This window comes from Heliconius melpomene, chromosome 19 (assembly GCF_056956725.1).
Source record: "Heliconius melpomene rosina isolate 202511_hmr_F chromosome 19, ASM5695672v1, whole genome shotgun sequence".
NCBI classification, from domain to species: domain Eukaryota; kingdom Metazoa; phylum Arthropoda; class Insecta; order Lepidoptera; family Nymphalidae; genus Heliconius; species Heliconius melpomene.
Genome location: NC_140407.1, coordinates 7,573,895 through 7,599,348, shown reverse-complemented (window position 1 = coordinate 7,599,348; position 25,454 = coordinate 7,573,895). Strand labels below are relative to the sequence as shown.

Here is a 25,454-nt window from a genome sequence, read left to right as displayed (position 1 = left end):
TATTTCGGGTAAAAAGCAATAATATAATCATACTAAGAGCAGCTTTTCCATAAATTAATAAAAAAATATAGATTTAATTAAAAGAAATTAAATTATAAAAAAAATACAAATAATTGAATAAAATAAAAATAATTAAAATTTATCACATGTAATGAAGTTTATTAAATTAATTAAAAAATATGAAGTTAAAATAATTTATTAAATAAATTCAAATTAATGAATTAAATAAAATTTAATATATTTAAGTTTTTTTTAGTCTTATTCTCAATTATATATTTTTTTGTATTTTAATTTGCTTTTCTTTTATTTCATTTTTAACAAATATTTTCTAATTCCAAATAAATATATAGGAAAGTATTCATCCCATTTGATGTTCACTGGATCACAAGGAAATTCCCTTTTGTCCATGTCACTCAAGGAGTTTAACAGTCGCCGTGCGTTTGTCGCTTTCATCGCCCATGATCTTGATGAAAAATATTTTAATACTTTCATACAATATGTCATCTTTTGAAGAAGTTTCACATATCTGTAAAATATATAAGTTCAAACAATAACCAATAAACAATAACTTAAAAAAAGATTTAAAAAATCTCAAAATGGCCTCACATGCCGTCATGGCACAATGGTACAGCGTCCACGCGATGGGTGTGGGTTCGATTCCATTTGGGAGATAATATTTTCATTTCCTCGCTCTGGTAAGGAGACAAATTTATTAAACATAGGTGCTGATTTATTATATCACTAGCGGACCCGGACGCGGCTACGCCTGCTTGAAATATAAGAATATAATTTGTATAGAAATATAATTTCAATCTAGATGAAATGCTAAAAGTGACTATTATATTTATTTTCATAAGGATGAATATCAAAATGACGCGGTAACGAACGCGGTCGCGTAGCGACGACGGTTGTTATTAACATGGCAGAATAAATTGCATGTCAAATTAGAAAATATTTTAATTTATTAGTATATATGTGTAATGTAATATTATATAGCCTATAGCACTTCTGAAGAATGCAGCTTTCATACAAAACAAAAACAAAGTAAATCGATCCAGTAGATCCAGAGATCTTAGCGTTCAAACAAACAAACAAACAAACAAACAAACTCTTCCGCTTTATTATATTAGTATAGATGTACAAGTAGATTTATTATTAATGAAAATTTTCACAAAATTCATAGTATGTCCCCCCCAAATATATCTTGGAATATTTTTGTAGTACCTACATAAATATATAAAAAAGTACGTATCCATACCTATATTATAAATTCGAATGTAACTCTGTCTGTCTGTCTGTCTTTTATGTAATCAGGGCCAAACCGCTAATTTAATTGTGATAAAATACTCATATAGAGATATTTAAGGGTCCCGGAATAAACATAGGATACTTTTTTTTCTCATATTTGTAATATTTTCGATATATACCAATATATTAAAATAATTAATTTGACATGCAATTTATTCCGCCATGTTAATAACAATCGTCGCTACGCGTTGCTAAGCAACGGCTGGCAAAGTTTGTTGTTTTAAGAAAACGTCACCCAAAGTGAGTTTGCTTAATGCATACATGGCGCGCGCCGATATAGATTTGTATACATTAACAAAAATTAGATGATTTCTATATTTTGATATTCATCCTTATGAAAATAAATATAAGAGTCACTTTTAGCATTTCATCTTGATGGAAATTATAGTTTACTGTATAACATTCTAATAAATAAGATGTCACTGATTCCAAATGACCTAGCCTACGAGTGGTATAGTATGACCTACGCGAACGGGCAGATGTCTTTGATGATTTTGTAAATTTTTATATATTTTCGAATTACTATTATTTTTTATGTAATTATTTGCTGCTTATAATTAATTTATCTCAGTTCGGTTATCTATACCGATGTTATACACTTAAAATATCGTTTTTTTAATCATTTGGAATTTTATTTAATATTGTTCGCAAAAATATAGGAAAATGTTTAATACGCGCGCACGGCAAACTTTAGGTAGTTTTTCTAATATTAAGAATTTCCTTTAGTTACTTTTACTTCTTTTGTTTGTTCATTTCGGTTACTCAGATATTTTTTCTAATAATAAATCTCCACTTATTATTATTTTTTAACTTATTTTTATTATTTAGGCTTATATTTTCGCGGGCGAAGCCGCGTCCGGGCCCACAGTTATAAATATATGTAAATGTTAGTAAAAATCACGTGAAATAATTTTATTTCTATTTTATTGCATAGGATATGCATTGCATAATGTAGAAATATGGTATGGTTCTTTAAATCCGCCGTTCTGGGCGTGACAGTTGAGCACATATCACTTCGCCAATGTCACGTTGTATAGAGAAGTAATGTAGAAATAATAGGGAAGACAATGAGATACACAGTATTTTAGTTTCCATTTACTGCCACTTTATTTTAAATCTATTAAATAAATAAGATACTAATGAAATGTCTGCCTATCCAACTATGCAGGAAAACGGAAACGTGATTTTTTCATTATCATGTTTTCAATTTTAATACAATTTATTATCGCTTGAGTCTGAAATTTAATATTATCTCTAAATTTATATTAATTAAGTAAATATTTACCTCAAAGGTTGGCCAGATATGAATAGTAAAAGATCTGCTATATAAGCCGGACATACGTGAAATATGAAATGTAATAAATATAGCAACCAATTATTTTCAATTAACATCATGCCTGGGTAAGGTAATAAATCTGAAAAAAAAAAACTAATATTATAAATGTCAATTCATTGTGCACTTTTGTATTTTGGAAAGCTCATCTTTTATTGAATGTTTTCTTTCAATCGGTTTATAAATAAAAAAAAATCTATAGAGAAATATTTTGAAAATGGCTCCATTGTGAACGTTAAGTTAAGAGGGACCGCTACCTATCTTTCAAAAAAACGAAATCTACTTACTAAATTTTTGTTTCACACTCTCCTTAGATACATATTTAGAAGTTTCTGCTAAAGTTATTGGGTTATCGGCTGTTGAACATGAGTGATATATTGATAGTTCTTTTCCCCTAAAATATACAAAAAGTCAGCTTAACTAGTAATATGAATTATCGACGTCAAATATTATTATATTGAAAATGAAAGCTTTTAATTATAGTTACTTTAAGTACATAAAAGTCAAATTAATTAATTAAATTTAAGTTTTATTTTGTCTTATTCTCAATTAAATAAAATTCACTGGCTTGAAAAAAAAATTGCATCACTCCTATAATCACAATATTAGGTAAGAAATGTTATTATGTTAAAATGTATTAAAGTTGTTCGAAATTAATTTCCAATTACCGGTCATTTTTTCCAAATAATATTTTTAATATTTTTAAATATTTTCTTAACACATAATTTTCAGCATTGAGTGTTAAGTGGGGATCGAAGTGTCTTGACGAGAATAGACTGTCTTGACACTATGTTCCCAGGTTCCCTCTGTCTATTTTTCTATGTGCGGGATACAGCGTGAAGCAAAAAAAAAATTTTAGAATATAATATCATAATAATCACCCTTGATGTTTAGCAGTAGCACAAAGGGTAAGATTAACTACATAATCGGCAGGTATAATTTCAAACGTGTAATGGGTTTTTCCATATAAACAACGTATTAACCCTTGGCCTACAAGTGTAAAAATTGGTGTGGGACCCATCCAGTTAGCAATCCAACCCTCCATAGGTTCATTATAACATGATGTTACTATAACAATTAATAAAATATAAATTATTAATTTTGCAATAATGAGGGCAATACAATAGTACTAGGTTCGGTCGCGAGTCGAGGGAATAATTAAATTATTTTAATTTGTACCTTGTAGCAGACCAAGCGCGCCGGAATGTTCCAAAACATTTTTTCTATATGATATGATGTTTATATAGTTTGTTATTGAAGAAAAATAATAAAATAACTAAATAGACTTAATTCACTAACTGGAACTCTGGAACTATGGAACTCTGGAACTACTAGAAGTAACTATCTGGTATAACCTTTCCTAAGCATAAGGATTCATTAAAATATTTGCCATGATAATTCTCTCGACTTTCCTCAAACTTTATTGTAGATTTGTTTATTTTTGATTTCAATGTCTTGATTTTCAAGCTCATCAAATTATCAAACCTAAATTCAGCAGCAGTTCTTACTTTCAGTTTCAATCAATCCTTATATATAAATAATATTTAGCTTACCAACAGAAGGACGTATTATAATGGTTGGAAGGGCTCCTCGGTTTTCGGCAACTATATTTTCAGCTATGGCTTTCGAGAAAGTATAAGTGTTTGGTCGTCTATCTGTATAAATAAATTTAGAATTAAATGAACACATTCTATGAAAAATAGTTTTTGTTTGCACGTATATAATTTTTTGTTCGTGTGCTCTTTAAAGAATCTTTATCGCAATACCAATTTTTAAAGCTACGCTTACCTAATAAGACCAAAATGCTAAATATTTTTTATAAAACAGATTTCAACACTCTTAAAAAATAATAATAATATTTTAACCTTCATTTACAGACTTCAGAATCCAATAAAGAGCTCACAAGCAAATTACGGTTTAAATAAGAAATAATAATTCATTCCCCCAAATGGGAATCGACGCTACAACCGTCGCGTTTACACGTCTGTGCCATTGCGTCACGACGGCCTCAACTCAACTCAGTTAAATATATATAATAAAAAATAACCAATTTATATTTTATCTGAAAATAAATAAACTGATATATTACCTAATAATTCTGGGCAAAAAGTTTCATTCGGATTGTTCTGGTTGATCATTTCATATACTTCATTAATATCTTTAGGACTAGGATACAGTTCCTCTACAATAGTTGATCTTTCATGATCAGCATTTGAGAAAATTGTAGACATGTATACGAAAATCTGTAAATTATTATAATGTTTGAAATGTTTCGTAAAAGTATAAGAATAATACGAGGCTTTCTGATAGTGGAAACTAAAGTTATTCATTTATAAAGCAAGATTATACAATTAAATAAATAATAGGGACATATTTAAACTAAGCATTTATGTCCGTGTTATACATACTTCAATATTTTTCATGCTTTGCGAAACCCTTAAGACCTCTCTGGTACCCTCGACGTTGACCTTCATGGCTACTGACAATGGTTCGTTGAATTTCAAGGTGGCTGCCAGGTGAAATACTATTGAAACCTACAAAATTTGACTGTGTAAGAACACATAAAGGTGATTGTATGCTCAAAAGGAGATAACGTTACACAATAACAAATTAAAAGAGAACCAGCTAAATCTTTTTTTATCATATAGAGGATTTCTTCATTCGTTATTCTGTTCTCCCTCTTTATATTTTTGATAGTTTATTCTTGAGGGGAATTTACCACTACATTCCTCTAATTTCACTATTCTATTATCGTTGGTATTGTTCCCGCTTTTACAAATACATAATATGTTAAGCGCTATAATGCTTAATATTTTTTTTTTATTTATAGAAAATGATAAATTTAAATGTTCCTATTTATTATGAAATATCTTATTAGTCACCTGATACATTCATTTACCTCATCTTGTAGCATTTTAAGTTCTTTAGGATTTAATCCGAGATCAAATTCTATTAAATCTCCTTTCACTAGAACAATTTTCTTTAAATTATCTGGACATTTCTTTCTGATGCGATCGAAAATCTGAAAATAGGTTTAGTGCGTCAAATAATTTGGAGTGAAAAATGTATGCTAAAGAAAAAAAATATTTTGAAATAAATTGTAGTATACTTTGCCATTAATCAATTGTTTTAGTCTTTCTTCAGGTAACACACTTTTCTTTCTTCGTATTAGAATGTAAATTTTCTTTATGTCAGGGCAGCTGTACAGCAATTTTTCTATCAATATCTACAACATTTTTTTCTTTTTTTATTTATTTATTTGATTTGGTTCGCTAGTAACTATTACATTTTGAATAAGTAATATTACGAGCACAATGTAGAAACAATAATGTATAGCCGTTTGAAAGCAAACACTGCATGCGTAAGTCAACCTAGTCTAACATTGTTGTAACACATGGTTTAAATAAAAGATAATAAATATGAAACAAGTGCCCTACGGCATGTGGGCCCTTGGTAGATTTATGACTCCGAGAGAAAGTCCTTTAAAAGCATTACGAGAACCCAGCCGCACATGTTGGGGCACATGAACATTTGGATGTCGATGACAATAGGCTCGCTGATTTCCGACTTCCAGGGAATTTCATATAATAACTCCATGAGAAACAAAGCATCGTGGGAAACGAGCCAAAGGGGTGGGGACACCCGAATTTGTATTAAAGCCGACCAACCTTAGGGATAAGGCGGATTCCACTACCAGTACTCTTATAGTTAAGAACTAGTTTTAATAAAATTTGTATTTTATAAGAATAAAATAGTTTTTATATACAAAGTTTAAAATATTTTTACTCGTATATCGTGTCCGGCTTTACAACTATTTGAATTTATACACTAATTATAAAAGATACAATATATATAATAACATAAACATAAATTACAAAACGAAAAAGGAGAACAGAAAACCTTTTACACAATTAATGATAATAAGCAAAAACTATGATAAAACGTTGCAACCTATTGTTACGTCCTTACATGAGTTATATAAATGGTGACAGGAAATACAGCTAGTAATTAAGCTTACTTAACATCACGCGCAGAGCAAAATGTTGAAAAAAATGTATAGAACACTATTTATATTTTATAATTTATGTACACTACGCATATGCTTAATAATTTATTATGCGTAACAGAATTTTAAAAGAATATCTTTATTGCAATATATAGCTTTAGAAAAACATGATGTAATATTGTTATCATCATCATCATCATCATCGACAGCCATCGATTGTCCACTGTTGGACAGAGGCACAAAATCGCTTCTCGCTGAATCCTGCACTTAGCAGAGTAGGCAAGATGTTAAAACTCTCCGTTCTCTACTTTCCGCCGAATCCAGGAGGCATTGCGTGTTAAGTGGCGGATCTCAATCCTGTCTATAGTTTAGTAAACTTTAGTAAACTGGTGGTAAATTATTTGACTTTGACATTGATGAAACACAAAAACAATTATTTTTAAATTATATTATATTAAAACTCAATATTAGTTTTTGAGATAAACGTTCAACCAAATTATAATTTATATACTTAATACTTATATATGGGAAAGAAATTCTATAGTAATTACATACATCGAGTAATTTAATAGTTAGGGCTCGGTAAGGTATGTTCTAAGTCTACATTGTGTGTTGTATGGGACAACAATGCAGTATAATACTAATGAAAAATAAATATATAATATATGTTACAAGCAAAATATACAAATACTTTGTTAATAGAAATTTACATATTAATATATAAAGTGGTAATGGATTGCAAATATTGTAATAGTTTACGTTAACCTCTAGAAAATATCAATAGACTATAACGAAGTAAAGGGCACGCGCACACAAGTGACATATTTGAGAATTTTAACAAAATGTTTTTTTATACGGTTTCTAAAAAAAAGTAAAATAAGGTATCTTATTTGATAAAAATAAATTAATAATTATTAATCTACAGTTAACCTACACCTGACTGAAACCGGATCAAAATTGACCCAATATTTCCTTTTTTCTTTATAACTTTTAACATATATAACAAATTAATTCGTTATTTTAATATGGTTTTCTTTACTGTTACATTACGCTTCAAATCAAATCAGCTTCACGCTGTATCCTGCACACAGCAGGATAGACAGAAGGAACGTAGTGTTAAGACACTCTGTTCCCCATTTTCCGCCGACTGGGTTAACGCCGACTTAACACTGGGTTCCCTCTGCCTACCCTGCTGTGTGCGGGATACCGTGAAGCTGATTTTGCTTTATTATTTTAGTATAGATACTTTCTCGAGTGAGAATCGAAGCAACAATCTGTGTTTATATAAAGTTAATTCAGTACATCAATAGAAATTCAAAATTAAAACTTACCATCCCCAAAAAACCAGTGCCGCCAGTTATAAAAATAGATTTATTAGCATAAAACTGTGAAATTGACGAATTATTTGGTATTGTTTTGCTTAATGATGCCATGATATCTGAAATAGAGAAAAAAAAATCTGATCAAATGCGACAGATTCGTATGGTTCCGTACCAATTTTAGCATTTTGTGCCAACGGGAATTGTTTGTATGAATTTGTGTGTATGCATGTGTGTGTATGTTTGTGCTAGCCAATGTTACTATTTATCTCCAAAACGATGAGATTCAGTGATGGGTTTGGATTTGATTGGTGCTGGATTTTAGATAAGTGTTACGTTTATAACTCACCAGTGGGCGCTGCAGTAAATATTTATTTGTACCAACCAATGCTGTCATTTAGCTCCCAAATCAATTAATTAGTTCAATTTTGAAACTCGGTTTTTAATTATAGATTAATATTTTTAATTAAACTACATTGGTTTTTAAAAGCTTTTATTTAACTTGCAATGTATGTGTGTCAATTCGGGTGGAATCTAACCATTCAAAATAGCGAAATAGTAATTTTTAATGTACTTCGACAATATGGGTATCAAACGAAAGGGCTCGTTGAGAGCAACTCGAAAAATAATGTGACGTATTCTAAATCCAATATGGCGGAACATCTAATATAGCGGAGTAGTTATTATTTATGCACTTCTGCAATATGGGTATCAAATGAAGGGGCTTGCCGAGGAGAATTAGAAAAATAATGTGCCTGCACAATTGAAGTTTTTAGTGCTTTCATATAATAAACGGGTTCGCTGAGAATAAAAATTCAGATTAAAAAAAAAACTTTTTTAAGCCTGTAACATCGATTGATTAACTTTGATCTGTGTAATATGGGTGGCACCAGCATTGGTCTACGACCTGTCTAGGAGAAGGCAACTCTAAAATCAAACACGGAACTGTATTTCGTTGGACACAAGTAAACTTTAAGCTGAATTAAGTAGCGCATTCTACCAAGCACTTAAGTCAAGATGAGGCCGTGCCGAGGACTGAGTAATTCAGCGCAAGTCTGTGCAATTTTCAGCAAAATATAGTCAAGGAAGCGGAGAACGAAGAATGTTGTCAATTGCGTTATTGTGGGTTTGTGTACTATTCCAGACGGATTCTTGTGTTTCTTATTGAATTCGTAATATGTCGAAGTGTATGAGAGATCAAATCAACTTACATGAAAGCTTTTTACGTAAATCATCTCTTGTCATATAAATTATATTTTTAAAAATATTTTATGCTTTATTTAATTACATTTTAACCTTCACGGATTTTTTCAAAATGTTTCATTTAATTTTTTAAGACTTAAAAGGATATATTCTCACTTACTGAAGTAAGACGCACTCACAGCCGTAACTGCTGATGATAGAAAAGTGAAATTTGGACAGATGTTTATTTTCGTAATTTGAATAATTTTTACCCTAAAGGCATAAAATAGGGGTGGAAAGTTTATATGGAAAAAAATTTAAATGGGCCCTGATTTTTATAAAATTTTAAATTCAGACTCTTAAAAGTATTTAATGGTGTTTCCTGTTTTTTTAGAAAATAATTTTATAAGAATATTTAATAAATATTCGTATAGTTCAAGCGTTGTTCAAGTAAATGAAAGATTTACGTTACTTTTAAATAACGATTTTTAATGAAATTCGAAGTTTAAATGTTTACTTAGGTGACTTCTTTTCAAGCGCAATAGCGGAACGTAATAAAGAGAGTGAAACAGCCGGCCGGCGCAATGGCCTAACACAAACTTAATATATGGTGAAAATAAAAAATAAAAAGAATAGAACCTTTCTGAAATCACGTAAAAACGCAAATTTATACACGACTTTTTAACACAGAAGCTACTGGGACACTAATTAATGTGTAGAACAAGCGTCTTATTTATATACAGTTGCGTATATGCAAGTACTCGATTTATAAATAGGTACAATCTAAGATCAATATTAGATTTTTAATTGCATACGTTTGTCACTTTTTGTACGATTTACGTCACGACGGTTTTAACTATATTTAGGAACTCTACAATATATATATATATATATATATATATATATATATATTCTCTACAATATATATATAGAGTTCTGCTCAGAGATGGTAGTCTTGTACCAAGCTAAGTCTAGAATAACGGTCTTCACGAGATGTCATTAGAGTAATGACCATTTTGAATTACTTTAGGTAAAATCTATACATATTATCATATTATTGTATCTGATTCCTGTTTCTACATGGTCTTATATGAAAAAAAACATTACATACAATCTCGCAAGAATTCTGCGAAAAGTGGGGAAATGCAGTGTTTGAATGGAGGACAGAGTGTTTTGCTCTGCCTATCTTGCTATGTGCGGGTTACAGCGTGAAGCTAAAAGAGCGTATTGAACGTATGGCTTAATGAAAAAAGTCCAAGTTCCCATAACGAAAATGTAAATTTCATATGTTTATAATTGTATCTACTCTTAAAATATATATTTTTAAACTTGTTATTCAAAAAAGATTGAAACTAAAGATTATTTAAGATTTTCGATAAAATACATGCCGGTTAATCTCATTTGTTCTGAGAATAAATAGAAGGCACCTACTTTAAGAATTCAAAAATCTCTATACGTTAAAAAAGAAAAATTTAAACTTTTGACATAATATTTATTGTATGTTTATGTATCTATTACTTATAATACCATTACTAGGTTACTTTTCACACACGTGATTTTTGGATTTTACAGATAATATATAAATTAAGAAGATAATGAAAAAAATATTAATGATATAGATGTGATATTATGACTCATTAATAAGGAAATGATAAAAATAATCCTCAAATGAAATCGCTAATACATATTAGAAGTTTTTATCTTACTTGATAAATTGAATAAACTAGAGGCAGTCGTGGCGCAACAGCACAGCGTCCGACTGTTACCGCAGATGTTGGTTCAATCCCCACCTAGAAAAATAAATAAATTTGAATTTCTCGTGTGACAATGCGCGGCGTTAAGTTCCACCACTCAACAGATAATGATTCGAACATTGGACGGTGTGTAGGGGTAGAGGGTAGAGTGTCTTAAGATTTAGGTGCCTCGCTGGAAATACCTAAGTGTCCTTTATAACAATTTTATTTTATTTTCTCCTTGCCTGTATTTTTGTATGCGAAAGACGCGTGATGCAAAGAATGTGTATCTTAGTTAACGACATACATTAAACATATTTGTAAGTGTAATAATATTAATTTTTTTTACCGTGCATCTCACAAGTGGGCTAATAGTAAAATGAATAACAATACAAGATGAGAAAATATAATTAAATATACAAAGTTAACTTAAATGAAATAAACTACATGCATATATAAGTTCATAATAGTTTTTTCTGTAATATAAACATAAATTTTCATTTTTCGGAATATTTTCTTTAATTTTAAAGTAATGATTAAAATCATCATTAAATAGGTGAACAGTTAGAATAAACATTTATTTTAAGATAGACCTTCCATGACATAATATTTTTCTTTAAAACTTCAGGGAGACCGCTCATTTCATCGTCTGTTCTCATAGTCAATCGAAATAACATGTTTCAAATGATAGCCACCCCTCCTTGCGCCAGATATTTTCCAGGCAACCATTTGTTATAGTGTTGAGAAAGAAAAAAGTTTTAATTTGATATATAATTCACTAAAAAAACACATGAGTGCAAATTATTAATATTAAGTGACCTGATAAAACCAGGCAACCCTGGACTTGTGGCAGACTGAGAGCTAGCAACCATTGTTTTTTAAATTCCTTATGCAATTTTCTTTCAAATTATGTGGTTCATATAAAAAACATGTGAGTGCAATTTACCCCAAAAACGCATTAAAGTTGTATGAAAAAAAAAATTAAAGATGATTGCGGGAGGATTCTTCTCGGAAATTCTACTATTATGTATGATTCTTAAATATAAGTTTCATTAAAAAAAAACAGATTTTAAACAGTTTAAGCACTGAGATCTCCACCTACTTTCCAAATACATTCACTTTTTATTGTAGACATCGCTATTTGAGCTAAGCCCGACAAATATATCCACTTTATTATTACCATATAGAGTGGGTTTCATTACCATATTTATGGTAGACTAAAAAAACTATTAATTGTACTTTCTAATCTTCTTTTTCTTAAAAAAATAGGAAGATGATGATTTATTCATTAATATTTTTCACTAAAATTATATAATTTAGTTTTACTTGCAAGAAATCAACGCAATATGATTCCGTCATTTTTATTAGCCAATTTCTGTAAAAGGAGGTTACCTTTGACTGAGTGAACCGATTTTGAGGATACTTTTTTATTTGAAAGCTAGTGCATCCCGTGTGGTCCCATTCTAATTTGGTCCATGTCTGACAATGGTATCTATGAGAAAATCACATAAATCTTAAATTTGCATTAGGTATGTGCGCGACAAATGGACGAATAACTCAATATCAATCCAATCGATTTCGATGATTCTTTTTTATTGGAACCCTTAATGTGTACCCTACATCAAGTTTCTTTGATAAGTTGGATAAAAGTTCTGATTATTAGATCTGGTTGAAATTGAAGAAGTCGGTTTTTTGTGGTTAAAAAATTATTAATTATCCTATTCCTATATCTTATAAAACAAAGTCGCTTTTCGTGTCTGTCTGAACTTTCTAACTCTTCTTCTTCTAAACCACCCAACGGATTTTTATGCGGTTTTCACCATTAGGTCGTGTATTTCTCAGGGAAGGTTTATATATAGTTTATTATTTGTACATTCTTATGTAAATTAACATAAATACGATAAATGTGTATAAAGTCCTACCCGTTGAGACACTTTCGCGCATGCGCTGCTTTAATGGTAAGTACTACATGAAAATAATGTACTGGAGTATTGTTTCTCTTAATAAGATCTACAAAAAAGTCTGCGACGGCATATTTTTATGTTTTAAGGATAACGTGTAGTGATCATATTTCTGTCTAAAAATAGTAATTTCAATATATTTTTTATTGTGAGGGATATTTTTCCATAATGGTATTAATCCTTATCCTTTAAAATACTTTATTAATTTTCTACGTTAAACGAAGATAAAATTTGCTTTTTACACTATTTCGAAATTGCGAATAGTTTTGGAGAAAAACGCATTTAATTGTTAACACATCCCGCCGTTGACACATCAGCTATATGTTACTCAAGTTTCACTTATCCCTTACTCTCAGCATATAAATAAGTATATTAGTTACGTTGGCCATTTAATGTAGATCAAAACTGTCTTTTACTGTTTTTTCATTTTAATAAGTACTTTAGAAGTTGTTACAATATTAAAACATCCTTGCTGCGAAACGCACCGTGCGACGTTTTGCTTATACAAGCGCGTCATGAGCATGAGCAGTCATCGGTGGTTCAGTGGTAGAATGCTCGCCTGCCACGCGGGCGGCCCGGGTTCGATTCCCGGCCGATGCATTCTATTTAATTTTCCTCACAGGCAGCCACGTAGTGCTTGCTTTTCATCAGGGACAGAATACCCTCTTCAGCATTAACCACAAGCTCGAAAAAAAAACCCGCTCGCTATAGAGGCATAGCAACGAAGATTTAGATGCGTTTGCACGTATTGGATAATTGGAGTTCAATGTATTATTTCAGCTCGATATATTTGGTTTCATATTTTTTGTTGTAGTTATTAGTAGGTAGGCTTTTGTTTATAATTTGTTTCGTTTAAAAATAGTCATTCAACTATCTAAAAATAGTCATTTAAATATATTTTAATAAGTAAAAGATTAGTAGCACAGATTTAAAATTACGGTACCTACTAAAAAATCCTTGCTGTGTAAAACAATTGGAAAATCCTTATTGAAACTACGAAAATGCGGGTTGCATTAGAGTTTAATTAATTTTCACACTATCTTAAGTGCTTTGCAAACATACCTTATATGAATAATCCAGTAGTAAAAGCGGGCGAAGCCGCAAGGGGGTCGCTAGTATAATTATATAATATTAATTATGTTATTTTTCTCCAAAAATTGCCTTATACTCCATGATGAAAATTATCCTAATTATCCATTAGGCTTTGAACTAGTAACATGCTAAAATTTATTCACTATCATTCAGTAGATATCAGTATCTTAAATAGTTTGTATTTTTCGGTTTTTATGTTTTTTAAAAGAAACTATAGTGAAAACTGGGATTCTAAACTAAATGGGAACTCAAAAATAATGTACCTTCCTTAAACCTTAGGTTATCATCGTGCAAAAAATGGTAAATATCTGTCCGATAGTTTTTGCGTGATAGGCGAACAAACAAACAGAGAGACAATAATTCTGCTGAGTGGTTTTTTAGCATCTACAATCGATATGTTAATCGTTCAATTTTTTATTTTTTTTATATCCTTCTTGTACAATATCGAGGTTAATTTAACTCCTGCTACGCTGCTGCTGTTTTCATATTGTATTTTTTCTCCTTTCGTTATGCTGGGTGAAAAAAAATCATCTTTTCGCTGTATCCCGCACAGAGCAGGATATGCAGAGAGAACCTAGAGTTAAGACACATCGATCCCTAGTTTCCTCTGAATTCTGGTGGCATTGCGTGTTGTGTGGCGGAACACAACGCCGTACTTTGCCTTGACTTCAAAGCGAAGAAATGAAAATATAAATTTAATTAAATATTTTATTTCCTCGAGTGAGGATCGAACTCACGAACAGTCGAGTTTACAATTTTGTACCCACTTTATACACTTGTGCCCCTGCGCCACGACTGGCCACAGAAAGATGAAAGGTACTGAGTGAAAGTATACTGTTTTTAAACGGTTTTATTTAGCTCACCCCGTTTGTTTATTTATTTATTTGTATGTTTGTTTGGGTCAAATTTAGTAATTGAAATTTAACCCTCTTCCCGTTAACCGATTGATCTGAAATTTGGTATACGCCTTTGATTCTGGTGACAATACAATTATCCATATTCAATATTATTGTGAATCCAAGATGGCCGCCGCTACAAGATGGCGGACAACTTAGTTTTTTTCAATCCCATCAATATGGGTATCAAATGAAAGGGCTTGTCAATTAAAATTCAGTGGACTATACAAAATCAAAATCCAAGATGGCCAACACTACAAGATGGCGGACAAGTTAGTTTTTTTCAATCCTATCAATACGGGTATCAAATGAAAGGGCTTGTCAAGTAGAATTCAGTGGACTACACAAAATCAAAATCCAAGATGGCCGCCGCTACAAGATGGCGGACAAGTTAGTTTTTTTCGATCCCATCAATATGGCTATCAAATGAAAGGGCTTGTCAAGTAGAATTTAGGGCACTATACAAAATCAAAATCAAAGATGGCCACTGCTACAAAATGGCGGATAATGTAGTTTTCAATCCCATCAATATGGGTATCAAAATAAAGGGCTTGGTAAGTATAATACAGTATACTATACACAATTACAATATGAATCTCCCACCTAAGTCAAGATCTGGTATCCTGTCGAGGACTGTGTGGCTATAGGGTGCCTAAAAATGAGACGTCGCTAGGGGTACACCACCCAAGGTAAAAGGTAAAAGCGCGCCGAGAACTGTATGGCACTAGGTGGATAAAAATGATATGTCGTTAGCGTTTTCCCCTCAAGATTCAGGCACATCTTGTTGTACATAGCCTTGCTCCTCTATTGGACCTCTGGGGGGTCGATCGTAACATTCTCCATTAACCTTGCAATAATGAGGCACTCAACGAATTGAATAGTAGGAGAAATAAAAACTAAAAACTTAAAAATAAAAAAGTAAAAAAAAAATTTTAAGTTAAACGGTTTTATATTGCAGATAAATGTACTAAAAGATAAAAAATAATTTCATGGAAATTATGATTACTAAAATAAAATCGTGGGGCACGTCCAATATCTACAATCGAAAGACATGGCATGAGACTTCACCCACCTAGTGGGAAGTAGAAAGTGTCCCCACGATTTTATTTTAGTAATCATAATTTCCATGAAATTATTTTTTATCTTTTAGTACATTTATCTGCAATATAAAACCGTTTAACTTAAAATTTTTTTTTCCTTTTTTTATATATTGTCGCTTTCACAGGTTAGCTGAAAGAAATCTCTTTTTAGAGATATATCCACCGAGGCTAACTTTTATTTTCTGTTATATGTATACAATTTTAGATTTTTAAATAATTGAAAAATGTCGTCAATGAAATATAGTAAAGTTTAATGTTAAACAATTTATTGAGGCCGGTTACATGGCAAAGTGAAGCAGGCGGTGGCAATGTGTCACTATAATAATTATGGGGTAAGTCTCGTACGAAGTGTCTTAATTAATTGGAACACAAAGTGAAACATTTTTTTTTTATAATTTATACGCACAATTAAAAATATATATATTAGTAGGTTTTCTTAGACCAAATTCTTCATCTCTCACGTTTCAGCATATGTCTGCTGACACCCCCACAATACTTTGGAAAATAATCATTCCAGTCGATATCAATTGGATCGAATTTGAAGTTTTCCTTGTCTTTGGGTGTTAAGGACGCCGAGAGAGCTCTGGTCCTAGACGCACTGATCTCCCAAGAGTTACTTGAGAAAAATTCAAGAACATTTCGCATTCTGGAAATTTTTGAATGGAAGTTTATATACCTGAAAATCAAGGAGAAACCAAATAAATAACATATTATAATTATTGTTAATTTATGACTGCAATGGCGCTGTGGTACATCAACATCTGAAAGCATTTGTAAGCATTTGTAAGAGACAGATTTTTGCTTCCCAATACGAATACTGACGAGATGTGAAAATTAGAGTAATTTAACACTAAGTTCACGCTACATACTCTTTCTACACATCTTTTTCATCTTTATGAAGTTGGAAAAAAATATTGGACAGAAGGAGACACACATAAAGCAGAAGGAACCGCAAGGTTCCTTCTAGGTTTGCATGTTGAGAATAGTGGAACTGAACGCTGCATTTTGTATTGTCCCCTAAGTGGAAATTGATATTCGAGTTTACTGTTATGGCCTCGACCTCTCGACTTATTATACTCGTAAGTAAAAAATGTAGTACAATCAATTTCAAAGTATAATAACCAGAACTATAGAAATAGACCCAAAATAACACAAAACCAATCAACCTTTTTCAGCACAATATTTTAATTTTCGTATTGTAATGTGTTTAATAATGTACTGTGAAATATATTTTCAATTTTACATTTTTGCACAGAATTTTAAATACGTATGTTATTTATTTTGATGAGTTCAATATTCATCTCATTAAAATAATTAATATTAATGTAACTTTAAACAATTAACAATTTTACTCTCCAATTAAATTAATAAGGTTCTAGAGAATATCACTGTTCTCTGTATTTATGTACAGATGATGACGGGATGTTGCAGCCTGTTTTCGTTGTGTTTTTAACTAATAATTCTTTATTTTGTAAATAGGCTTACTGGATTGGTGTTTGTGGGTTCTTTTTTTAGCTTGGGAGGCAGGGTAGGCAGAGGATATTGGGCGATGGAAGGTTTATTATGCAATTTCTCAATAATAATGTTTTACATTAGTAATTTAAAGGGTCTAGCCTGATAAGCTTGGGAAAGCCGCACTGACTTCTAATAGTAGCTAGTCGTAGCGCAGGGGTAAAAGTGTGTGAATGCAAATGTTTGTGGGTTCGATCCGCGATCGAGAAAATTAAATATTTATTTAAATTTATATATATTTTCATTTCTTCGCTTTGGTATTGAGGCAAAAGCGGAGCGTTGAGTTCCGCCGTTCAACACGCAATGTCCCCAACTTCCGAGTACTTCTGCCTTCAGCTTCACGCTGTGTCCCGCACACAGAACAGTAGTAGTTAATGTCAAAAGAGCGTTTTCTAAAAGCTTTTTAACAGAACCCCAATATTTTTTTTTATTTTTGGTTTTTCTGTTTGTCGACGCTTTTCTGTTTGTCGGGCGAAGGCGCGAGCGCAGGCCGCTATTTTTGATATAAGTGATGTAATATTAAGCATTAGTACCTATGTAAAATCCGTTTAATTGTTTTTATTTTGGTTTAAGTTCTGGTTAACTCTGACTGACATAGTTCCAGTGCTTTTATAGTCTTTTTCACCTAAATCTACCCACTTATACACGAGTTCGCTAACAATAGAGTATAGATTAAACTACCTTGGTTTCTTCTCTCGCCAGAGTAAAACTGTATCTGTCAAATACGCTGGTATTGTATTGAACGTCGTTATTATTAACCATTCGACCCACTTTGAAGTTGTATAGTGTAAATATGGGTAAGGCACATCATCTGAAATTATTATTGTAAAACATGTAATTATACTTAATTTGGCCATAAATATGTTAATATTGTTATAATCTTTTTGTTTTTTTTTAATTTATACACGTATAACACGTTGAACATCTGTCACTAAGGTGGTATTTCATTATTTTTGTATTTATTGTTAGCTGGACTGAAACGGTTTTTCATAACATGTTCAAGTCCTCAAATCCATCCCGTCATCACGCGATCAATCAACTTTACAAGCCAGAGCTGTTAAATAATACTTTTTATTGTGTAAAACATAGTACCGACTTTTTAATCACATCTCACTCTCACCTCAAATGACTCTGCAGGTATTGGGTCAGTACAATTATTTTCCATATTATTATTTTAATATCAAAAAATATAATGATCTAAATATTTACTCTAGAACTAATAATGCAATACTTACAAATTTTGTTTTTGTAACTGTAATCAACGACTAATTTTCTAACTTTCTCAGCTTTGAGAGGATTCTCTTTACTCGTAGCGGAATTGTAAACACTTAAACTGTTGTCATTTGAGCTGTAATATAACATAAAAAACATAAATATTTACACGTCTTTTTTTTCAAGTATACAATTATTTTATAAAAAACATCATCTTGCAAGCTTGTGAGAATATTGTGACAACATTTTCTTCACATAATTCCACCATTTTACACATAAGCAAAGTGAACCTAGATGATAGTTATAATCTTCTCAAACTAAAGATATTTTGGGCTGGGTGAGTCTCAACAACGCGCTTTGTGGAATCAGGAAATAGGAAACGAGAATATTTTTAAATACATACAAATTTCTCTTAATTGGATATCAAATTTACAACTGAACAGAAAAAACGAAAAAATACTAACGTAGATTTCATTGCAGCAGCAACTATCATTAGGTTGCTAACGTAGTCTACAGGTGTGAGGTCCATAATGTTTTCAGATTTGCACATCAACACTCGATTCCTTCCAAGGAGTGTTAACGCCATCAACCCAGTCATACCAAACCAGTTGTCAACCCAACCGACAAACGGCTCGTTTTTACTAGCTGAGACTGCAATTTTTTTTTTAATTTTATTTTATCCAAGCTGTTCCAATCGTTTTTATAAACGAAAAATATAAATATACAATTGGCATACATATGATTAAACTTTAACTATTATTTTGAAATTAAATAACTATAATTATATTATTAAATTAATTATTTATATAAATAATTAATTATTAAATAAATAATTTTTTACGTGGATAATGGATATAGATGTAAAAAAGGGTAGCTTCTAGTTTACTTCTAGTTTGAGTTGATTTCGAAACAGAGACGAGATCTTCCCTACAGTGATTGACTGTATGTAGACAATCGAGTTAAATACAAGAAATGTTTTACTAAGGCAACAATTTAAAGCGATCTAATAAAGATATTACCAATTGTTGGTCTGACGATAACCGTAGGAATATTTCCTCGTTTTTCAACAATCAATGTCTCTGCGATTGCTTTCGCAAACGCGTATGTATTTGGCTGCTTGTCTGTAAACATCATTAATTAAATTAAATAAATCAGCTGCACGCTGTACCCCGCACACAGCAGGGTAGGCAGAGGGAACCTAGTGTTAAGACACTCTGCTCTCCACTTTCTGCCGAATTCTGGAGGCATTGTATGTTAAGTGGCATAACTCAACGCCACGCTGTGCCTCGATACCAGAGCGACTTTATTCAATACCTCCCAGACCGATCGAAAGCTGCAAGGTTGTAGTCCCGTAGGAGACGCCCCTGTCGTCATTGATGTCCTCTCAAGCAGTCACATTTGCTTAAGAGGACAGTTTGTAATTGTTCAGGGACAAAGTGCCCTCTTCTCTACCGAACCATTTTCACTGTAAAGGCCAATAGAGCTAATAGCATAAATCTCAAGTTAAAAAGAAAAAAATATTGATTTAAAATTTTTTTAAAAGAAGAATTTATTCATTTGTGGACTGTTAAAAAATAAAACATATTATGTTTTACTTACTAATTAACATCTTCACTTGATCATTGTTTATTCCTTTTGCAATCATGTCGTTTACTTTGTCTAACGAAGCAGGTGGAGGATATACAATTTCTTCTATTACCTTTTTATCAGTGTTGCAATATGCAGTTGAAACGTGAAGCAACACCTTAAAAATAAATAGAAGATAATCATCGGCGTCATTGAGGGGACTGATAGTATTTATTGGATAATACATAATACATCTATTTTGGTAACGTTCGGTTAACAGTAACGAACCATTCCATGATGACTTTCAGAATTTAACGCCTTGTCTACCATATAAAATATCTAAATAATTTAAATATAATCTATAAATATTTTTTTCTCTTAGGTCGTTGTAAAAGTAATAATATTGCATTAGTAGGTAATTATGTTTAAATAAAAACATCAAAAATAAACCGTAAAAAAAATTAAGTTTATATAAAAAATTGAATGACTGAAGAACTGTAAAAAATTTAAAGTTTATTTTTTGATGGCGTAAACAGATACCTATCAAAATTATATACACTACTAGCGACCCGCCCGCAGCTTCGCCCGCTTTAACTATACGATTGTTTACTGAATATACTGAATTATTTGTTCTAATATTTTTACTTTTGATGTGAACATTTCTAAAGTTCTATTATTATGTTATCATAATTTTTATAAGGTTTTTATTATTTTACTAAGGCATTCTACCTACTTATATTTATATGAAAAATATAACTTAAAGCAAAAATCGATTCAGTCGTTTTTGCGCTATAAGCATGTTTTAGATCAAAACAAGGATAATGGAGGATGATAATTCCATAAAAGTACGCTAATTTATTAAGACATTTTATGACGTTATAATTATTCTTGTTTGTTATGCACGAATATATCAGGGTTTTATTCTTTTGGTATACGTTCCACTATTTCTAGTTTTTGTAACTTATGTATACATAACATATGTTTAATTTTGATAGATTTCAATTCACGGGGTGGTATGTAAAAGTGCCCTCAAAATAAACTTCCATTTTTTTTACGATTATAAACATCACAAAAACCATTTTTGATAAAGATATGTAAAATAAGCTTAAAGGTTTAAGATTTAAGTTTGTCACCCCCATAACTCCGGAACAGCAGTACAATTATGATAAAAAACAATTTATTAGAAGCCAGTGACCATTGTAGACCATTTATTTAGGTACATCAGTGGTAATTTAAATAAAAGATTAAGAAAACTTGCATACCCTCAATGCTGTCATTTGGTGACACAGATGAAGTACCCTCTCCAGTCCACCGACGTTAATATTCATAGCTACATCTAAAGGATCGTCGAACGATACACTTGCAGCGACGTGAAAAACTGTTGTAACCTGTTGAGGTTGCAACTCACACATGTTAATGTACAAATAAACTTTAAAATAAAAAATCTTGAAAAATGATTCTAATTGTGTTATTCTTTCATTTTTTCTTGAAAAATGTGTGTTGAATGGTGGACTTCAATGCTAATTCAAATTTATTTTTGTAACAACCAAGAAATATTTATATTCGTAGTGGCAGGATCTAAATATAAAGCTAAAATGATAATAGTTCTGTCCCGTAAAGGCGCAGCACTAGTCGGTATCGTAGGAGCGCAGGATTCAAGGCTTATGTAAATTTTACAAGATTATTTTAAAATAATATAGGGTTGATTTTCATTACTAAACTTATTCGTAGTCAGTTTTTAAATTTGAATAGTTGTGTATAAAACGTAGTAAGGAATAAATATGATTTGTTGAATTTAAGGACATATTCTCATACATTATGTCAAAGATTTTATTACCTTTTTAAATAATAGTTTTTGATCTTCAATTCTCATTGCAAGTTCTGGTTTTGCTATATCACCAATAATTGGTACGATTTTGTCTAGTACCTCAGGCTTTTCATTTCGTATTCGTGAAAATATCTACAATGATTATAATAAAATATTTTAATATAAATAAATAATGATTGTGGATGCTTATTAACGTAAAGCTAAAATAATAGCTATTGATTCAAGGAAAGTCTTACTTTTTTAGAGTTCCGTACCATTTAAAAAATAACCAAAATTTGGTATTAAAGCCGCTATTCAAGTGAAGTATCAGATAAAAGGGCTCTGGCTAAGCTACACTTGAATTTCAGCATAAGCTCGAAACCTCTAATTTATTCTTGAGGAACTCACCCTTGTCCGGTTTTTTTAATATATTATGTAATATATTTCGTAATATTTTATGAAGATCATACCGGTTCATCTAGAGTTTGTTGAAGTCTTAAGTGGGGAGCGACGTTCTTCTTTTCTCGTAACAAAAGATAAATTTTCTCTATTCCTGGACATTGATATAAAAGTTTTTCCACTAAGACCTATTCAAAAAAATTAAGTAAAAATGAATGAATTCACAATTTTGTAGAATAATAATTATAAATTAGCAGTTATAGAGAGACTGCCGATATAAGGTAAGTTTTTATTTCCATTGCCACTCCGAGCAACAATTACTTGTGATTGATTATGTGGCGTTTAAGGGCTCTACAAGATCATGGCATCGTATAAGTATAATTTAATTGAAATATTAATATTCAAAATAATTTTAAAAAAATATTTTTTTAAGCATTGCATTAAAACAATCAATGATCACATATAAAAAAATCCTGTTATTTTAGACTGTTTTAAATCTATATTATAGAAGTTTTTAAGAGGCCAGTCGTAATGCAGAGGCACAAAGTGTGACTGTAAACGCAATTGGTCGTGGGTTCTATCCCCCCACGAGGAAATGAATTATTTATTCAAATGTCCCTTTCTTCGTTACGGTGTCGAGGCGAAGCGCGGTGTTGAGTTCCGCTACGCAACACGCAACGCTGTGTGCGGGATACAGCTGAAGCTGATTAAATTAAATTTAGATAGGAAGCATACCTTGCCTACGAAACCAGTACCACCAGTTATAAATGCAGATTGTCCCTCATAGCACTCCGCAACACTGGTATGTTTTTCACGTAATAAAATAGAACATAATTTATATTTAGTACGTAACATGTTAAGATCTACGTAACTCCAGTAAAGTCTCAATTAGTAATGCACAATTTATTTACTTCTATTCATTTTTATTATAATATGCTCATCCTTGAAGCGTATTATGTTTGTAGTTAGAAAAAAATACGTAAACACGTAAATACGTAATTACGTAAACAAAAAAACGTAAAGGAAAAAATAAATAAATAAAAACGACTTCAAATACCTACTTATATATTAAGTTACCGGTAATTTGTATAATTCAACAATACCTCCACGATACCTAAAACCTTTAGGTAATGTAAACTGCGCGTCTTTTAGGGGGGAATAACACTTAATTTTAAACTATATTTTGTACAACGTTGCCTTTTTCTCCAAGTCGTCGATCAACGTGGTGGCTAGCACGACCCTTATGAGGTTCATGCACCCTTTACCTCTAACCCCCCGTTTGTTGTAATCTTAACTTACATTGCAGATCAATTAATAGGAAATAATTTGATTGCCTAGACAAGTAGAATACTGCCGCCAGTAACTGATAAGCGCCTATGATCGACGTTTTAATTCAGAAAATAAGGGTAGGGGAGAGCGGGGCTAAAAGTTACCGAGGAAATAATTTCGCGGAGAAAAGTGATAGGAATATTTAGTAAACATATAGTGAAATGCAATGTGATAGCGCACCCATGGCCAGCATATTGAACAATCCAGTGGCACCCGAAACCAATGAAATATTTTTAGTAAATATTTTTGCATTTCAAATTTTTGGTCTGTCTCACAAATTTTAACGATTAGCCTCGAGTATGTTAGTGTTTTTTTTACATTATATTACCTACTATTTCGGAACACTATTTGTAAATTATTTATGTTTTCTATATCTTATTTATTTTTAATTTTTTTTCAACACGTGTTTTTGGGGCTAGATGTTCCCTTTTTTTGGGGCATGTTGTGACCTGTTGTTGTGACGAAAAACTTTCGCCCATTCATTTGTACCAATAATGGGATGTAAATATTGTATTTTTTTATACTAAAAAATATTGTAATTTAGTTACATGTGGACTTATGCTCGGAAATCAACTCGAGGTTATGTGTCATATGAGTTGATGCAAAAAGCAGCGAATGTAGAAAGACTGTTACCAAAGAATTACATATACATATTAAGTGCGAAAACCTACAGGTATAAAATTTTTGTTTATTATTTTGGTTTAACAAAATCAAAATAAGTTTTATTTTATGTAAGATTATCTTTAACTTTTTAGTTCCGTTGTGTTTCGGTTCGGTTATTTTTTTGTTCAAAATTAATTCTTTTTACGATTTTAAGTGTAAGTAACCTTAAAAGGATACTTCTTAAACGAGTGTTGGTTGTGGTGGTAGTGGTTGTTAACGAGTGGCATCTGTTTTGATATGTAAAACTTGACTCAATTAGGCATTATTTTTGTGAAGAAAATAAATAAAAAATATTCAGGCGAATTGGGAACCTCTCCCTTTTTTGAAGTCGGTTAAAAATGAAAACTTCTTTTTTGAGGTTGGTTGAAAAGAAATGCAACGATGGGGAATCTTACTTCTGACAATAATTTTAACAAAGTTTTCCCTTGTAACTATTCCAGTATAACTAATATTTACCAAAATAAAAACAAATTTTCTCAATTTTGACCAGATTTTATAATTAGAACCTAACCAAACTTTCATCAAACTATCCTTTCAAATAAGAAAAGAATCATTAGAATCGGTTGGCGCGACATTGAGTCATTCGTCCTTTTGTCGCACACGTACCAATACAAATTTAATACTTATGTGATTTTCTCATAGATTCCATTGTCAAAAATAGACCAAAAAAAAATTGGTTCCCACATGGGAAGCACTACCTTTCAAATAAAAAAAAATCATCAAAATCGGTTCACCTAATCAAAAGTTATGAAGTAACATACATAAAAAAAAGAAACAGTCGAATTGATAATCTCTTTTTCTTACAGAAGTCGGTTAAAAAAGATTTGATTTTGCGCCTGGTGATTATTAATGATACTGTTGATTATTCCTTAAATAAACAGGCTTTGTTCGATTATTTATTGTTTTTTATTTTGCAAATAATAGCTTTAAAAATATGGTAACAATTTACCCCGGTCTGCCCCAAGTCGGGGTAAGTTGTTACTTTCCGACTTCAGTCATAAAAAAAATCATAATAAAAAAGTCTTACAAAGAATAC

At 31.2% G+C, this 25,454-nt stretch overlaps 2 protein-coding genes across 3 annotated transcripts; both read right to left on the bottom strand.

The window, feature by feature from the left end:
• Positions 1-228: 228 nt before the first annotated feature.
• On the bottom strand, positions 229-10,993 carry LOC146528579 (putative fatty acyl-CoA reductase CG5065). 2 transcript variants are annotated; one of them, XM_085203501.1, is made up of 11 exons: positions 10,855-10,993; positions 7,979-8,085; positions 5,751-5,867; positions 5,541-5,663; positions 5,050-5,175; positions 4,731-4,884; positions 4,195-4,296; positions 3,523-3,709; positions 2,929-3,035; positions 2,594-2,723; positions 229-526 (listed from the first exon to the last, which is right to left on the bottom strand). In XM_085203501.1, the coding sequence occupies exons 2-11, from the start codon at positions 8,078-8,080 to the stop codon at positions 304-306; spliced, it is 1,371 nt and encodes a 456-aa protein (XP_085059627.1). In that variant the 5' UTR covers positions 8,081-8,085; positions 10,855-10,993; the 3' UTR covers positions 229-303. The 2 variants fall into 2 exon arrangements, with proteins under 2 accessions (XP_085059627.1, XP_085059625.1); XM_085203499.1 differs by lacking the exon at positions 10,855-10,993 and adding an exon at positions 9,788-9,880 and having other exon boundaries at positions 230-526.
• A 4,992-nt stretch (positions 10,994-15,985) lies between these two features.
• LOC146528578 (putative fatty acyl-CoA reductase CG5065) lies at positions 15,986-23,396 on the bottom strand. Its single transcript, XM_085203494.1, has 10 exons — positions 23,162-23,396; positions 22,498-22,614; positions 22,058-22,180; positions 21,483-21,608; positions 20,254-20,398; positions 19,674-19,775; positions 19,119-19,305; positions 18,678-18,790; positions 18,124-18,253; positions 15,986-16,606 (listed from the first exon to the last, which is right to left on the bottom strand). The coding sequence occupies exons 1-10, from the start codon at positions 23,279-23,281 to the stop codon at positions 16,381-16,383; spliced, it is 1,389 nt and encodes a 462-aa protein (XP_085059620.1). The 5' UTR covers positions 23,282-23,396; the 3' UTR covers positions 15,986-16,380.
• Between the last annotated feature and the right edge of the window lie 2,058 nt (positions 23,397-25,454).

Coding starts and splice junctions, on each gene's coding strand:
- LOC146528579 (XM_085203501.1), bottom strand. CDS start 8,080: ATGGCATCATTAAGCAAAACAATACCAAATAATTCGTCAATTTCACAG. Junction 5,868..7,978: donor GCACTGGTTTTTTGGGGATG/GTAAGTTTTAAT, acceptor AAAATGTTGTAG/ATATTGATAGAAAAATTGCT. Junction 4,885..5,049: donor AAAGCATGAAAAATATTGAA/GTATGTATAACA, acceptor AATAATTTACAG/ATTTTCGTATACATGTCTAC.
- LOC146528578 (XM_085203494.1), bottom strand. CDS start 23,281: ATGTTACGTACTAAATATAAATTATGTTCTATTTTATTACGTGAAAAA. Junction 22,181..22,497: donor AACAAACTCTAGATGAACCG/GTATGATCTTCA, acceptor TAATCATTGTAG/ATATTTTCACGAATACGAAA. Junction 20,399..21,482: donor ACCAAATGACAGCATTGAGG/GTATGCAAGTTT, acceptor TTTATTTTTAAG/GTGTTGCTTCACGTTTCAAC.